The following is a 17,173-nucleotide window of genomic DNA, read 5'->3' on the forward strand; positions in this document are numbered from 1 at the left end:
ATTACATCGATGTTAGTATCCTTAGATGAATATAATCAGATTAGCAATGTTTTGGTCACTGAGAAAATGAAAGATTTCTGAAAACTCACAGAACAGTGTAGCATGCGGACTAGAACTAGTTATGCTTTCATCTCTTTATGGAACAGTCATCGCAAGCAGTACAGTACATCATAAGAGCATTTACTGCTGCGTTACAGCTTCTAAACTGCAGAGGAGAGATGAGGCAGACATCAGAGGAAATTTCAAGGCAATTGCAGTCAAACATTATCCAGGAAGCTGCAGGTAGGACACCATTACATGAAAGCTCGAACTTGCTTCAAAACCTGGCCTATTGAAGTATACAATTAAATTCACGTTTTTTTAACTTAAAAGGAAATTATGCACATTTAAGAAACTGTTATCTCTATGTTGATTCCCAATCCAGTTATTTGTAGTCTTACAGAAAACTTTGTATTAGGTGGTTGTTTGGTTTGTTATTTTGTGACTGAAAATGTTATAGTTTACTTTCAATAAACAATGGGAGTGACATCTGTATATACAGTGACAGTTTAACGGAAAGGTAGTCAACTTGAAATTTTGAATTAGGAATGAAGAAAGGTGTTGCTTAAAAAAAAAAAAGCACTATGCTATAGATATAAATGCTGGTTTAGTAACAACCATGAATGTAATAATAGAAAGATGCCAGTGTTTTAAGATCAAAGCCAGACAACAGACTAACTCTAAGAAATCAGCTATTTTAGCTCATTAAAGTATTTTTCACAGCTGCTATGATGTGTCTGGCACTGATTCCAGATTTATCCAGCAATTCACTAGGTTTCCCACACAGAGGCACTTCTGACACTGCTAGCTGATGAACAATGATGTCAGGCTCCCCAGAGACGGCCGCACATACAGCTTCGCCAATGCCACCTTCCCGGTAGTGATCCTCCACTGTGATAACCTGGCCACCTGTAGCTTTTGCACTGGAGATGATGTTGGCAGCATCCAGGGGTTTAATGGTAAATGGGTCAATGACACGGATAGAAATACCTTGTTGAGAAAGACTGTCAGCAGCTGCTAAGGCTTCATGCAGTGTAACTCCAGCTCCAATAACTGTGACTTTGTCATTGACACTCTGGCGGATGACCTTGGCCTGTCCAATCTCAAAATTTTCTTGTGGGGTATAAATAACTGCAGTTTCTGGTTGGCTGGTCCGAATGAAACACATTCCTTTGGTATCGGCAGCCAGATAAACAGCATACTCTGTTGAGATAGCATCACTTGGATAGAAAACAGTACAATTGGGAATGCTTCGGAACATGGCTAGGTCCTCCAGGGCCACCTGGGAGGGTCCATCTTCACCAGTGGATACCCCACAGTGGGAACCAATAAAATTGATATTGGTTTGAGATATGGCTCCCATCCGTATCTGATCGAATGCTCGGGTCAAAAAGGCAGCGAAGGTGCTAACAAAAGCAATGGTTCGACCACGTGTGGCACAGCCTAGTGCCACACTCACCATGTTTTGCTCAGCAATAAAACACTCAATAAAACGGTCAGGGTGTTCTTCATTGAATATCTCAGAAAAGGTGGAGTTCTTTGTGTCACCAGCCAAGACAATAACTCTTTCATTTGCGTGGCCCAGTTTAGCCAAAGCCAAACCATATGCTTTCCTAGTAGCTATCCTGTCTCCAACTACATAATCAGGCAGACAGGTCATTTTCATATTCCTGATGCTGATTTGAGGTGAATCTTCAATGGGAGGTTTTGGTGTGAGATTCCTGTTGCCCTGTATCTGACTCTCAATTAATTTGATGATTGCATCCACTCTGTCTTTTGGCATCGGCTTTCCATGCCAATGTTCTGCATTCTCAATATTTGGAATACCTCGACCCTTGAAGGTCTTCGCAATGATGGCAGTGGGCTTGTTCTTCACTTGAGCTGCTTGCCAAAACGCTTGGCATAATGCCTCCACATCATGGCCATCCACCAAGTAGGTATTCCACCCAAAGGCTTCACAGCGATTCTGATAGATGTCTGTGCAGTGCTCAAGAGGCGTGACTCCACTTTGTCCCAAGCGGTTCACGTCGAAGACGGCCACCAGATTGTCCAAACTGTAGTGAGAAGCGAAGGCCAGAGCCTCCCAAACAGAGCCTTCTGAGGATTCGCCATCCCCCAGGAGGCAGAACACCCGGTAGCTGGCCTTGTCAAAATACTTGCCAGTGTACGCCATTCCACACGCGGCACCTAATCCTTGCCCAAGTGATCCTGTTGCCACGTCAACAAATGGCAGCCTTGGGGTGGGATGTCCCTCCAAGTCACAGTCAATTTTCCTCAAGCTCAGCAAGTCGGATTCGCCGATGTTGCCCACCTCTGCCCAGGCAGCATAGAGGACTGGAGCAGCATGGCCCTTGGAGAGGATGAATCGGTCATTGTCGGGGTGTTCCGGGTCCGTCCGTTTATACCTCATGGTGTGGAAGAAGAGCACGGACATGATCTCAGCGGCGCTGCAGCACGAAGTGGGGTGGCCGGAGCTGGATGCACACGTGGCCCTGATGGAATGGATTCGCAGGCGGTTGGCCACGTCCCGCAGCACCTGCACGGTGTTCGCGTCGGGCTTGGTCTCCTGCCGCGCGCCTCTTCTCCTGCCGCGCGCCTCTTCTCCTGCCGCGCGCCTCTTCTCCTGCCGCGCGCCTCTTCTCCTGCCGCGCGCCTCTTCTCCTGCCGCGCGCCTCTTCTCCTGCCGCGCGCCTCTTCTCCTGCCGCGCGCCTCTTCTCCTGCCGCGCGCCTCTTCTCCTGCCGCGCGCCTCTTCTCCTGCCGCGCGCCTCTTCTCCTGCCGCGCGCCTCTTCTCCTGCCGCGCGCCTCTTCTCCTGCCGCGCGCCTCTTCTCCTGCCGCGCACCGCCGTGTCCTTCCGCACCCAATAGAATGGATTTTTTTATATCAATTTTGTCACTTGCATGTTCAACGTAATTAAAAATAATTAAATTTCTTTACACCTTCCCTCATGTTATAAATCCCAAAGGGGTCATTCTTAGTTCCATGTATTATAGGAAGCTATTTATGAGGTTGCACTTTTCTTTTAATGCAGTCAGCATATATCCAAGACTTCTTCCCTGCTTTAGAGCTGAATGTTAATAGAAATGACCCAAAGTCGCTTTCGATCTAACCAATATGGTACCACTATGCCAACAAAGACTTTCTCAGAGCAACTGAGAATTCTGGCTCTGGCTCACAGACAGAAGTAAATGCCTTACTTGACCAAAACTTGCAGGAAGAACAAACCTAAACCCACTCAATGGTAGAGTATCTAGTAAGTACTGCAATTTTCCCAGTAGACCCTGAAATACTATAACTGTTACTATGAGTAATTTTTAATACAAAACTAATTTACTTACATTGGTTATAAAACTAAATGTGTGACATTGACCTCTTCTAGAAGATAAGGGTCATTGCGTGTCATCAGAAAAAAAATCGACAGTATATTCTTTTTCATGTTGCGATGGTAAGCATCTTGATTTTTAAGCAAGAGTACTAAACACTGACTTGTCATCAAAATCATGACATAGGGAACAACAACGATAACAAAATAATGTGTGGGTTCCACCCTAAAATGAGTAATTTGAATTATGGGAGTAGAGTCAGGGAAGCTGCATGTTTTTCAATGCACCTGTTGATTCTAATATTTAGTCGAAGTTAAGAACACATAAATTGCAGATAGACTTAAGACTGGTGGTTCTTAATATTGGTTGTAGTTTAGAATCATCTGGGGATTTTTTTAAAAATCTCATGTCCAGGCTGCATTTCGAACAAATTAAATCAGAGTTTCTGGGTGATGGGTAGAGTTATCACCAATTTTAAAAGCTTCCTAAATCATTTCAATATTCAATCAGGCTGTACACAACTAACTCAGTGTGCTCTTGCTACCTTTCATATTCTCTTACATTCCATCTCAGAAAAATATTTTAAATATTATTTGCCATTTGAACTAATTCTACCATTTTAATTTTTAAGGATACATATTAGAGTAAACCATCATGGTATGACATTAACTAGATCTTAAGATTTGCTGAAGGAATGTTGGAGTTGGAAAAGTCCTTAGGGTCATCTTGGATTCATTGCTCCCCATGCTCTTTGCAAATTAATGTTTGTTTATCTTTTTTAGACAAATAAAGGAAGAGAAAATAAAAACATTTGATTAGGACTGAGAGTAAATATGGGAAGTAGAGAAAAAAGTATTCACAGCATCATGATAGCATGCTGCTAGGGGCTGACAGAAAAGCAGTTAATATAAACAAAGGTAGCTCACCATTATTTTGGCTGTGGAGAGCTCTAATAAATCCAAATAATTGGTAAACAACATAGCATAAAAATGATCTATGGGGCAGCGTTCACATGAAAAAAAGCATGGGAGATTTAGGAACTACTTAACATTTCAAGTTCCCCTATTTTTCCATTCTTTTAAAGTATTGCACAACTATTTCCCAAAGTATTAAATAGAAAGTTATTAGTGTAGGTCAATTTTGTTAAGAAAAGACTGTCATCTTGGAGATTTAATACCCTAAATAGTGGATTTCCCCTTGTCATTCAGTGAGACTGTGTGGATTTTTTATACAATGTAGAAAAAAATAATATTTTATAAATTTATCTGTAAAACATTTAAAAATGTTCTGAGATTTTTTTTTAAAGGGAAGTCTGGAAAGTTACATATAAATCATTAGTATTTTCTTTAAGCATGTAATCCTTTGAATATATTCTAAAATATTCAATTGAAAATAACCATATAAATATAAAATATACATAATTTGATTATGCAAAATCACCCGATGTGGTTGTGAACACAATTTAGTCAAATAAATCAAAGAAATGATACCACATTCTATTTTCTCCAGTGAGAAGAGGCTATTACTTACTGACAAAAGGCCTGCCAAAAAATTTTAAGCCAATGTGTTAAAAATTTAGTCATCTTGGAAAAGTTCCATCGCTCATTTTAGAGGTCATTTTGGAAGTTTTCTGCAAAATAGGAAGAAATTATGTATTAATTTTGGCTTATTCACACAAAGTAGGGATTGGCAAACTCAAGTGCCTAATGGGCCAGGAGGTACCAGAAATAGTACACGAACGTCAAGTGTAAAATAAGAGGACTGGAGTGGTTTATGACAAACTGGAGAATATAAGCCCACCTGAAGACATCGAAAATTGAAAAAATTGTGAACATTTTGTTGGACAAAAATACCACAGAAACCAAAAAACCTATCTTCAGGCTGCTGATTTTGACCCCGGATTTAAAGTCTGTTAAAAATAAATTAAATGTATTGTTTTGTCTTTGTTTAAATTTTCCACCACAACTTTTCTCTCAGGGCATGGAAAAGTATTTGTGGTAGTGTGTACTTCCAGTGAAAATAAAACCTAGCAGGATCGCTCATAAAAATAGCCGTGGAAGTAAAATGTAAATGCAGAAACTGGTGCAACTTCTACTGGACTATAGTAGAGAAAAATAAGACACACATACAGATTACTGATCACTTAAGAGGGCTACACTGATTTGTGAAAACACACATTTTTGCTACATGAGAGTGAGTTATTATTTAGAGGTTAGAAACATTGAAGTTTCACTTATATCCTACCAGAACTGTTGAATTTTGTTAAAATGGAATTATATAAAAGAAAGACAAACATGCTGACTGCATCTTTTTTCTTCCGTTGTTTGAATTTGGTTAGTGTAGTAGGTTGGCTCTGGAGCAAGTGAGAGTAAGATTCTTGTGTTAAGGCAGGAAAGATTCTTGGTGCTCTACTTTCTTGAATTATTGCTTTGAAAATTATGACAGATACTATTTTTGCCTATCATACTTTTCCCATAGTTTAAAGAGTTCTTATGGGGGGGGGCAGGCAGTAACATTTAGGAAAGTAAATATGAAGTGCTTCTTAGATGAATAAATTTTGGGACTTTATCATACAGCATAGTGATTATAGTTAACAACACTGTGTTTTGGTGCACCTGGGTGGCTCAGTCGGTTAAACAACTGCCTTCCGCTCAGGTCATGATCCCAGGGTCCTGGGATTGAGTCCCTCACTGGGATCCTTGCTCAGCGGGAAGACTGCTTCTCCCTCTGCCTGCAGCTCCCCTTGCTTGCTTGTACTTTTGTTCTCTTTCTGGCAAATAAATAGAATCTTAAAAACAAAACACTGCATTTTATATTGAAACTTGCTAAGAGAGTAGATTTTATTTATTTATTTATTTTTATTTAAATATTTTATTTATTCATTTATTTATTTGACAGAGAGAGCGAGAGAGCACAAGAAGAGGGAACAGCAGAGGGAGAGGGAGAGGGAGGGGGAGAGGGAGAAGCAACGAGGGGCTTGATCCCAGGACCCTGGGATCATGACCTGAGCCAAAGGCAGACGCTTAATGATCTGAGACACCCAGGTGTCCCAAGAGAGTAGATTTTAAAAGTTTTCACCACACAGAAAAATATAGGTGCAGTGAAAGATAGGTTAACTAATCTTACTGTGCTAATAATTTCACATTATATACAGTGTATTAAATTATTACATTGTATAATTTACACTTAACTTAAACTTACCCAATTTTATTTGTCAATTATATCTCAATAAAGCTGGGGAAAAAATGAAGTTCTTCTCTGCTAAGCCTATTAGCTGTCTGTTTTCCAATCTATGAAAACTTGTATAGTTTGCCTTGTATGTTTTGTCTAGTGTTCTAGTTGTTTACAGCTAGAGGGTCTCATTCTAGTTACTCTATCATAGCCTTGACAGGTATTTGAATGTGTTTTGATTGTTAATACCTTACATGGGGCAGATACTCTCCAGATAACTACAACCCAAACTACACCGTTCTCTATTGTCTTTCACATAGTGACATTACCACTCTGACCCCAAAGACTTTGGAGTTTGAAATTCCTATCTATACCAATTATTGCCAACCATTTTGGTGTCATTTAAAAAATACGTCCCTCAAAGCTCAGTCTAATAAAATCTTCACTGTTAAGAACTATTACAAAAAAATCCCTTTGTTATAGTCAGTGGAATTTTCCAGAGAGACTTAGAACTGCTCTGTTAAACCCACAAAAAAAGTTTGCATTTGAATGGCTTTAAATTAAACTCTCTAAAACACATCAAATATATCTACCTTTCTTCTTATAAAGGGTACATGAAGTATTAACCTTTTCTTTGATGACTAATGGTCATCATTATAAACGCTGGCTATTATACATTATTGAAATTCAATCAAATAAATCAAAATAACTATTGAGAATGATGTCTGAGGAAGGTTATTTCAGTATCTTTGTTTAGAATAAATGTTCAATTTTTATTACTGTACTGTAGTATATTTTTCAAGTTATATGGCTGTGGTTACAAAATAACTGCACAAAAAAGGAAGCAGCTCAAGCAAGATTTAAGTTCATTTCTCCACCATATAAATGCTCAGAAGAAAGTGGAAGGTCTAACCTTGTCAGGCAGCTCTGATCAATGGGTCTTATAGAGTCCCACGTTCTTTCTTTCTGTCTCATCCAGTCATTCTTTCAGGTATTGCCTCATCTGCAAAGTTGAAGATGGAAATTGTCCTGTCCACTTCCTCTCCCCATAGGAAAGAACAACAACAACAACAACAACAAAAGATAGAAGAAAAGCAATCAATTTATTTTATAGGAAGTGACCCAGAAATTAAAAATTTCGCTTCTCATATTCCATTGGTGCAAACTTACTTGCTAGCCTTACCCAACTTTAAGGGATATTGGGAAATGTAGCTTTATAGCCATTGCTCTGTCAAAACGTAGGGTAGGAGGTTATAATACTAAGACAAATGGAAGAACCAATACTGGTAGACAATTCACGATGTCTACCTGGTATTAATATTTAACTTTGGCTGTGCTGTGTACACAATCTTGTAATAATGTTTCTTTATAGTGTTTTCAAGTTCAAAACAGTTCATCTTCGAAGCAGTATTTTTTATGCTTAAGAACCAAAACAGATTTTGTTCACTATATAGTAACAATTTATTCATTTTTTATTGCATACCTGATAGATAACAAGCTTATGTAATAATGTTCTATAGGTGAATCAAAGATGGTTCTTGTCCTCCAGATACTGGACTTAAATCTAATAGACAGGTAGGCACACACATACTTATAGTAGATGCTTATGGGTGACAAGTATAAAACAGGGCAAAAGAATACTCTCAGCTAATAACCAGGGAAGGTGTCACCGAAGAGGTAATCTTCAATCTATACTTTGTAGAATGGGTAGAATTTTGGTTAGTGTAAAGAAGAGAGGAAATGAACAAACTTATGAAAGCAGAAAAGAGAATTTCTAATCTGACAGGAAGAAAAGACTCATGCTGAGAAACAGTGAGGGAGAAAGCAAGAAGCCTGCTCTTGAAAAGACCTTGAAACAGAGCCAGCAGATTGTTTCTTAGTCTTCTTTTGTTCTCTTGCTTTTGGGTCAAGGCTGGTACAATGGAAAGATTTTCATCATCTGAATGTCTTGATCATTGTAGTGCTTTAGAAAACTGCTTTGATAGTGTTAGGAAAGATAGACTTGGAGAAAAAATAAATGTAGGGAACATATGGCTATCGCAATAGTGCATCAGTCAGTTGGTAAAGGGCTTAAGTAGGGAGTTCTTTGTATTGTTAGCTCCATAATATATATATATATATATATATTGTACTGAACATTAAATTTAATGTAAGGAAGTGAAATTATTTGAGAAGACTGAGAACAAGAAGTGTAAAAAGCCGGTCGATCTGCTTTGATGAGCGTTTGATGGGTCTACTGTAACAGAACGGCTTAAACAAAAAATTTACTATCTTGCAGTTCCGGAGGCTAGAAGTCCAAAATCAATGTGTGAGTAGGGTTGATTCCCCTGAGGGCAGTGAGGGAAGGATCTACTCCAGACTTCTCTCCTTGGCTTGTAGATAGATGGCTGTCTCCTTCCTATGGCTCTTCACATCCTCTTCCTTCTATACATGTCTGTCCAAATTTCTCCTTTTTATAAAGATACTGTTGTATTGGACTAGGACCCATCTTAATGATCTTGTTTTAACTTGATTACTTCTGGAAAGACTATCTCCAAATAAGATCACACTCTGAAGTAGGAGTTAGCACTCTAACATACCTTTTGGTGGGGGCACAATTCAGCCCATATTGCATTGGAGCAGCATAATTCCCATAGTCTCATGGCATCCTCCCTGTGTGCACGTCATGTGCAAATTAATCTTTTTGTCAGGGATGAGTCATATTGAATTAGGGACCCACCCTTCTCCAGGAGTGACCTCATCTTACCTAATTACATCTTCAATGGCTCTATTTCCCAATATGGTCACATTCTGAGGTACTAGGGGTTAGGATTCTCATACTTGTGGCCTAAACTTGATGACTAGCCCTTTTATTTCATTTGCATTAACACATCTCTAATGACACTACAATCTTTGATCACTTTAATCATCAAATTCAGCTTTTCTCGATCTTTTTTTAATTGGAAAAAAAGTTATAAAATACACTGTTTTCAAAATTCAAACAGAGTAGAATAGAGTAAAAATTTTCTGAGCAACCCCAACCTCAATCTTAATCTCATTAACTACTAACAGTTTATTGTGTATCCTTCCAGATATTTTCTATGCATGAATAATATACACAACATTTTCCCACATAGGTACATATAGATTTAAATCATTTTTTAAAACAGCAGCAATAATTGTTTGTTACATATTTAACTGCTGTAGCAAGTTCACAGATATGACCAGGAGATGATAGTAGCACACAAAGAGCTTTATCTGGCAGGAGCCTTGACAGATTCACACTGGGAGGGGAGTCCTTCAGCTCATGACATCTTCTAAAGGCAATGGTGAAGGTCACTACCCAGAGTGGGAAGAGGGGGATTAGGGAGAGGTTTTGGAGAAAGGGCTATGTGTCTAGGTGATGTCAATCACCAGCTTGTGGGGAGTCCAAGAATTCTTTTTTTTTTTTAAAGATTTTATTTATTAATTTGACAGAGAGAGACAGCCAGCGAGAGAGGGAACACAAACAGGGGTAATGGGAGAGGAAGAAGCAGGCTTCCAGCGGAGGAGCCTGATGTGGGGCTCGATCCCAGAATGCTGGGATCATGCCCTGAGCCAAAGGCAGACGTTTAACGACTGCGCCACCCAGGCACCCCAAAGTCCAAGGATTCTGAAAGGCGGGAGTAGCTTGGGGTCTGTACAGCCCCAGGGTTTATCTTACCTATGGCTAACAGATTTTGGGTGATGGTTGCATACGCCAAGCAAGGAGGCTACAAATGGTTTAAAAAATCTCCTTTTTTGAACTGTATTTCAAACAATTGGATGCATAAAAATTTGAGTTTGGTACCACCAGGCTTTTGAGTTACCAGGTCCCAGCCTGCTATGAAGGGGAAAACAAAAAAGGCCCGTATATAGGGGCCATCTTTATTTATTTATTTATTTTTTTAAAGATTTTATTTATTTATTTGACAGAGATAGAGACAGCCAGCGAGAGAGGGAACACAAGCAGGGGGAGTGGGAGAGGAAGAAGCAGGCTCATAGCGGAGGAGCCTGATGTGGGGCTCGATCCCAGAACGCTGGGATCACGCCCTGAGCTGAAGGCAGGCACTTAAACGCTGTGCCACCCAGGCGCCCCTAGGGGCCATCTTTAAACCATTTACATAACAACTCCCTACTGAAAGACATTTTATAATCTCTCCCCAGCAAACATTGTCACAAACAGGTCAAGAGAAAAATTATATCACGTATAACAAAAGGCTAATTTTACGACTATAATCAGTACTTCTAAAAATAAGGAGGATAAAATGATAAAGTAGCACAGGCTACTCCAAAATCAACCCTGAAAAATGATAGAAACAGGAAGGGATTGGCAGTTGGAAGTAAAATCACAACTGTGAGAAACCCCTAGGAGGATGGGAACTAGCAAATGATGGGGTGGGAGGCAGGCAGAGAACACAGCAGTCGCCTGGGAGGAAGACATCTGTGGCAGCTGGGGGAGGATCTGGAGAGGGTATAATTTTAGCTCCTGTCTCTCTTACTTCACCTTAGTAATGTGGAACATCACTGGCCTCCCAGTATCGTGAGGCAGTAGCAGAGAAGACAGAGCCCAGCTAAAGTCAGGCGCTGATGAAAACAGGTGCAGGAATGTGGAGTTGATGCCCTGGGACCTTTGCGCTTCCTGTGCTCCTTGGTAGCAAAGGTTCTGCTGTCCCTGGAGCTCTCTCCTCTGAGACTTGACCCTCCTTGTTTTCAAATTTTCCAAGGAGGACACAGGTGAGAGTATGACTTTCAGCACTTCCCCAATACAAATTATAGGACAAGAAAGCTGATTCCATCAGTGAAATGTGATGTCACAGTTCAAGAAAAAGACATACCGGAGGAGTACGACTGCTTGAAAAGAATGTTAAAAAAATAATTAAATTGAACAACACATGCCACATAAAGCACACTTATTGGAACCGATGAACCAATAATTTTAAATGAACACAATAGGGGCGCCTGGGTGGCACAGCGGTTAAGCGCCTGCCTTCGGCTCAGGGCGTGATCCCGGCGTTGTGGGATCGAGCCCCACGTCAGGCTCCTCTGCTATGAGCCTGCTTCTCCCTCTCCCACTCCCCCTGCTTGTGTTCCCTCTCTCGCTGGCTGTCTCTATCTCTGTCAAATAAATAAATAAAATCTTTAAAAAATAAAAATAAAAAAATAAATGAACACAATATATATAGAAAGAGTAGAGGAAGAATATGGTAACAAAGCAAAAGGATAAGAAATTACTTTAAAAACAAATGAGATATATATGAGATAAATATATATGATATATGTTAAAAAGAAGAGTTGAAATGAAAAGGACAATAGATGGAATATATAGCAGGATGATTATATCAAAGAACAAAGTAGTAAGTTGGAAGATCAAATTAGGAACTCACCCAGGGGCAGCAGAAATTAAAGAGATAAAAAATATAAAAGAAGGGTTAAAGTATCTGGAGAATAGAATAATCAATCCATATAATACAAATCCCAAAAGGAAATTGAAAGATCCACAGAGTACCAATATATATAAGAAAAGATCAATACTTTGACACACTATAATGAAATTGAAGAACAAAGGCAATAGAAATTATTAGAAGATTCCATACAGAAAAGTAAGCCACTCACCAAGGAACAAAAATTAGACCAACACGAGACTTCTTATCAGTAATACTGGATTCAAGAGACAATGGAGTAATACATTTGCATTTAAAAAATTTTTAACACCTCTTGTAGTGAAAGTATAGCATACAAACATAAATGTGCATAAAACATATGTAGCACATAAAGAAAAATTATAAAGCAAACACCAAGATAACCACCACCATCACTGGCCACTTATGAAAATATCTGTGAAAAATGTACTGTAGCTTATTTTGTCTGTTTTTGAACTTTTTATAAATGGAATTTTACTGTATGCATCATTTCGTTTCTATTTTTTACACTATGATTAGAAATTTATCCATGTTTATTTATTTATTTATTTTTAAAGATTTTATTTTATTTATTTGACAGAGAGAAAGACAGCCAGCAAGAGAGGGAACACAAGCAGGGGGAGTGGGAGAGGAAGAAGCAGGCTCCCAGCGGAGGAGCCCGATGTGGGGCTCGACCCCAGAATGCAGGGATTACACCCTGAGCTGAAGGCAGACGCTTAATGACTGAGCTGCCCAGGCACCCTATCCATGTTTAACCATAGCTATAGTTTGCTCTTTTCACTGCTTTGTGGAATTCACCACAGATTAGTTTTCTACCCTTTTGTTAAGGAACAATTAGGCTTTTAATCTAGTTTGGACTATTATGACCAATACTGCTTTAAATACTTTATATATACTGAGATACATGTGCCAGGGTTCCTAAGGTATATGTTTGGGAATGACAATGCTGGGTTAGACAATGTACACATCTCAACTTTTTAGAGATTGCCAAAGTGGTTTTCCAAAATCCAAACAAAAGCCTTCTCTTGAGGTCAGCAATAAGACAATGATGCCCACTATCACCACTACTCATGCACATTTTTATCATATTAGAGAAGTGCTGTTCTATCCCTATTTGTAAATATTTATAAAATCTAAAAAATTTGAGCCTCTAATTTTAATGTGGGAAGATATTTGAGTAACTGCTTTTTAAAATGATAATGGGACTGTTCAAGTTTTCTATTTCTCTGCATCCATTTTGATAGGTTATATTTTTTCCTAAGAAAAAATAGGTTTATTTGGTCATAATTCCCTTTATGCTTACATAATATGAGATAATGTCACCTTGCTTTAATTCTGATATGGTTAATTGTATCTTTTCTAATTTTTTAAGTGGTCCTGCAGGAGTGTATCAATTTTATTGTTCTTTAAAGGGAAACAAATTTTGATCTTCCTGATCTCAATTACATATATATTTTTTTCTATTTCAATAATTTCTGCTCATTATTTTATTTTAACTTCTGCTTTGAATTTCTTTCTTTGTTCCTTTTCTCGCTTCTTAATTTTCAGCCTTTCTTCTTCTCTAGTATTTATACTTAGGCTCCAGTACATATACTAAAAGAACTAATTACTGCTTCAGATGTATCTCACAAACTCGGATATGCAGTATTTTGTTATTTTCTCAGCCCCAGATATTTTCTAATATCCATTATGATTTCTTCTTTAACATATGACTTATTTGGAAGCATAATCCTTAATTTCTAAATATATGGGAATTGTCTAGCTATCTTCTTGTTGATTTCTAGTTTAATTGCATGACGGTGAGAGAACGCATTCTGTAGGATTTCAATCCTTTCGAATTTGTTTAGACTTCCTTTCTGGCCCAATATATGATCATTTTGAGAACTATTTAATATATGTTTGAAAACATATGTGTCCTTACAAGCACTGGAAGCAGTATTCTGAACAAATCCATTAGTTCAAATTATGTCGTGGTCAAGTCTTTCAAATCGTATTTTATCAGCTTGTTCAATTAATTTTTGAAGAACGGTAATTTCCCAACAAGGCAATTTGTTTTTCTACTACTCCTTGAATTTTTATCAGGTTTTCCATTATATACTTGGGGCTATGGTATTAGGTAAATATAAATTTAAAATGGAAAATTTTATCATTAAGAAGTGACATCTAACTACTTTTTCTATTCTGCATAACATTCATGTATTTATATTAGCACTCTTTCAGTTAGTATTTGCTTAGTATATGTCTTTCCATTTTTTATTTTTAATTGTTCTGTTTCCTTATATTTTAGATATATCTCTCAAAAACAGGACACAGTTGTATGTTTTAAATCCAATATGAAATATTTATTTTTTAATTGGGAACAGCTAGTACATAATTATTGTTATATGGATTTAAATCTACCATCATATTTTTGTTTTCTACTTTTCCTATCATCTTATGTTTCTTTTTTTTCCCCTTATTTCCTTGCTTTGAGTTGTCTGAGTATTTTTTTAATCATTCCATTTATTTTCTCTACTTGTTTCTATCCTATTCAAAGTTACATATCTTGTTTCTATTATTTTAGTGACTGCCCTAGAAATTGTACAAGTGTTCTTATTTTATCAATATCTAGTATTAATCATTACTTAACCCCTACACACACACACACACACACACACACACACACACACACATCTCTCAGTGTATTTGTTAAAGCACAGGAAATTTTCTTTAAAAATGTCTCTAAACTATCCACAGTGGTTATTGGGTCATGGGGGCGTTGTATTGGAGGGGAGAGGGGGGAGATTCATCCTGCTTATCAGAGTGGTGTATATCACATCAAATCATGACCAAATGTTAGTCATCATTGTTATTGGTAAGCTTTCTTTGTATAACTCACTTTAGCATCTGCTACAGAGTATTTTGAGCAAGATGTCTTGCTCATAGTCAATATTATTTAGGGATTAAGTCTGAATGGGGAAAAATTAAGTCTTTTATTTTCAAAACCCAAATTAAAATGAAAAAAAATCTCAGGATATGTGGTTTGTTGAGTTGTTGGCAATTTGAAATTTAGGAATGGGGTAGGAGCAGGTATAGATTTTGTGATTAATGAAACAATTAGCAACAGCTGAAACAGCCAGAATAAGAATTAAATGCTCACTGGATTGGCAGTAACATAGCCCTCAGGAAGCTGACTGGCACTGGGCTTGACTCGGGGAATGGGGTAGGTGGGGTATAAGTTGTATCATAGGAAATGGTTAGAGCATAGAAGTAAAGTGTAAATGTTTTGGATTAATTGCAGTCCTCAATAGATTAATGTCTCCACAGCATAGATTGCAAGGGTGATCTTCATCGTGTATATTCACACAGAATGCACTTCCACACACTTAAAAACTGTATGAAAATGACTTGCCCCTAGATTCATGGATCTTCTGGTCACAAATTCTTGGTTACCATTTCATCTATTTTTTTTTAATGGATCTATTTGCTTAAATACATGTACCTGCACATACCTATCCGGGCACACTCAACTTCACCCTGCCTGTGGCTTCTTCCCATACCTACTTTTCTCTTTTCATTCAAGTGACAAGATTTTCTCCTTGACCACACTTTACTCAGGCTCCCCAAACTCTTTTTCATCTAGGCCTGGAATTTTGGATTTCCCGTTCTTTGCAGTGTTCAATTTTAGGAAGAAAGACAGTCTAGGTAGAGTCTCCAGTCCTCCGTTATCTGGTCAACCTTGAAATCTTTATCTGATCAGGTGCCTGATCCTCCACCATCTTCCTGGTGATGTCTGATCACAGTGGACTGACTATCCCAAGAATCTTGTTAGGTTGGGTTAGCCAGAATGTCCTTACTCCTCCTCATGTTTCCTCTCAGTAATTTTCCATCCACCACCCCTCACCCTGCTCCTTGGCTGTAAATGCCCACCTGCCCAAGCTGTATCTCCCATTGCAACACCCCTTTGCAGTGATCCTTATACACATGGCAAAGCCCCCCTCACCGGGAATAAAGTCTGCCTTACCATGCTCTAACAAGCTTCTTGAATAATTTTTTTTTTTAGTATCAGTCTCTGCTCAACTCTCATTTTCAAGAGGATCTCAGAGACAACCACGTGTAAAACAACTTTTCTGCCTATCCCACCATCTTTATTTTCTCCAGAGTACACTATTTGAAATAATAATAATAATAATTGTATTTATTTACTTATTTACCTACACTCGGAGTATCCCTAAAGCCTGGCATACAGTAGACAATTAACTATTTGTACGCAAATAAGGTCTGTGGAATCCTAACAAAAACAGGTAAAACACAGACTCTTACGCATTCTGAGAAGAAAACAGAAAAACTAGGTTGGAAGGAGCCTTGGATATGTAGAAGGGCCCTTAATGGGTGAAGAAACTGAGACTCAGTGGGGGAAAAGCCTTGCTCAAGGCAACCGAGGTGAGCGGAGGGCCTTTTGCCATATTAGGACATGGGCCATCACCTAACAGTCTAACGGGGAGGTAGCCAGCCTCAGCGAGGCGGGAACCTCCAAAAGGAGAGCCTCGTCGGAAGATGCTGTTCAGCTGGTGGCTGTGCATCGGACAAATGATGCAGGAGCTCCGTGCCCAGGCCTGGGACGCCACTAGCCAGGAGCGTCTAGCATCGGCAAGCCCCGCTCAAATGCCAGGCCTCACGCTGGGCGCTGGGCCAAGTTCACCCTCCGGCCCCAGGCTCCCTCCCGCCGTGTTTAGCAAGCCAGAGGGTAGGCTGCCGGCCGGTCTAGGGCTGAAAAGTCCAATACGGGATAAAAAGACTTGGTGTCGATTTCCGGGGACATTTTAGAAAGGCGTACTCGCCCCTCCCTTTCCGGTCGGGTCCGCCCGGTTTCCTCCGGCAACCACGTGGGTTTAGGCTGGACTCTTCCTCTGAGTTGTTGCGGTTGTTGGTGTTTCGTGGGTCTGGGCTGCTGAGGTCCTGCAGGGCCGTGAGGACGTCACCATGGTGGGCCCCCTCCCGCTCCCCTGAACCCACTTGGTTCTCTGGAAGTCTCCCCTCGGCAGGCTGGAGGAAGGGGGGCGGTCTTGGGATACTGGGAGAGGGAACCGGGCTAAGTGATTCTACTGGTCCGTACACCCGGGTGCGGGGTGCAGGGCAGGGCAGCCTCCAGGTGGCTGCCTGGCCCAGCGTGCGGACCTTAGAGTTCAGCTTCTGGGTTCTGAAGTGTTCACAGAGCGCCCTGCCCCTGGGGGGGGGGG

The 17,173-nt window shown here is 39.5% G+C and overlaps 2 protein-coding genes across 2 annotated transcripts in view; one reads left to right on the forward strand and one right to left on the reverse strand.

The window, feature by feature from the left end:
* Positions 1-709: 709 nt before the first annotated feature.
* TKTL2 (transketolase like 2) lies at positions 710-2,488 on the reverse strand. Its single transcript, XM_008685595.2, has 2 exons — positions 2,391-2,488; positions 710-2,276 (listed from the first exon to the last, which is right to left on the reverse strand). The coding sequence occupies exons 1-2, from the start codon at positions 2,471-2,473 to the stop codon at positions 737-739; spliced, it is 1,623 nt and encodes a 540-aa protein (XP_008683817.1). The 5' UTR covers positions 2,474-2,488; the 3' UTR covers positions 710-736.
* Positions 2,489-16,725: 14,237 nt separating this feature from the next.
* TMA16 (translation machinery associated 16 homolog) overlaps positions 16,726-17,173 on the forward strand; it is a 28,431-nt gene continuing 27,983 nt past the window's right edge. Inside the window, exon 1 of the mRNA XM_008685596.2 lies at positions 16,726-16,919. Coding sequence (XP_008683818.1) covers positions 16,917-16,919 — 3 coding nt within the window. The 5' untranslated portion in view covers positions 16,726-16,916. The remainder of the gene's footprint in view (positions 16,920-17,173) is intronic.

The sequence above is a fragment of the Ursus maritimus genome, unplaced genomic scaffold (genome assembly GCF_017311325.1).
Source record: "Ursus maritimus isolate PB19 unplaced genomic scaffold, ASM1731132v1 scaffold_11, whole genome shotgun sequence".
In the NCBI taxonomy this organism is placed as follows: domain Eukaryota; kingdom Metazoa; phylum Chordata; class Mammalia; order Carnivora; family Ursidae; genus Ursus; species Ursus maritimus.

Excerpts from the sequence above, each read along its gene's own strand:
- TKTL2 (XM_008685595.2), bottom strand. The coding sequence starts at position 2,473 with ATGTCCGTGCTCTTCTTCCACACCATGAGGTATAAACGGACGGACCCG. Across the intron at positions 2,277-2,390 it reads GACCGATTCATCCTCTCCAA|AAGGCTGCCATTTGTTGACG; the intron begins GGGCCATGCTGC and ends ACATCCCACCCC.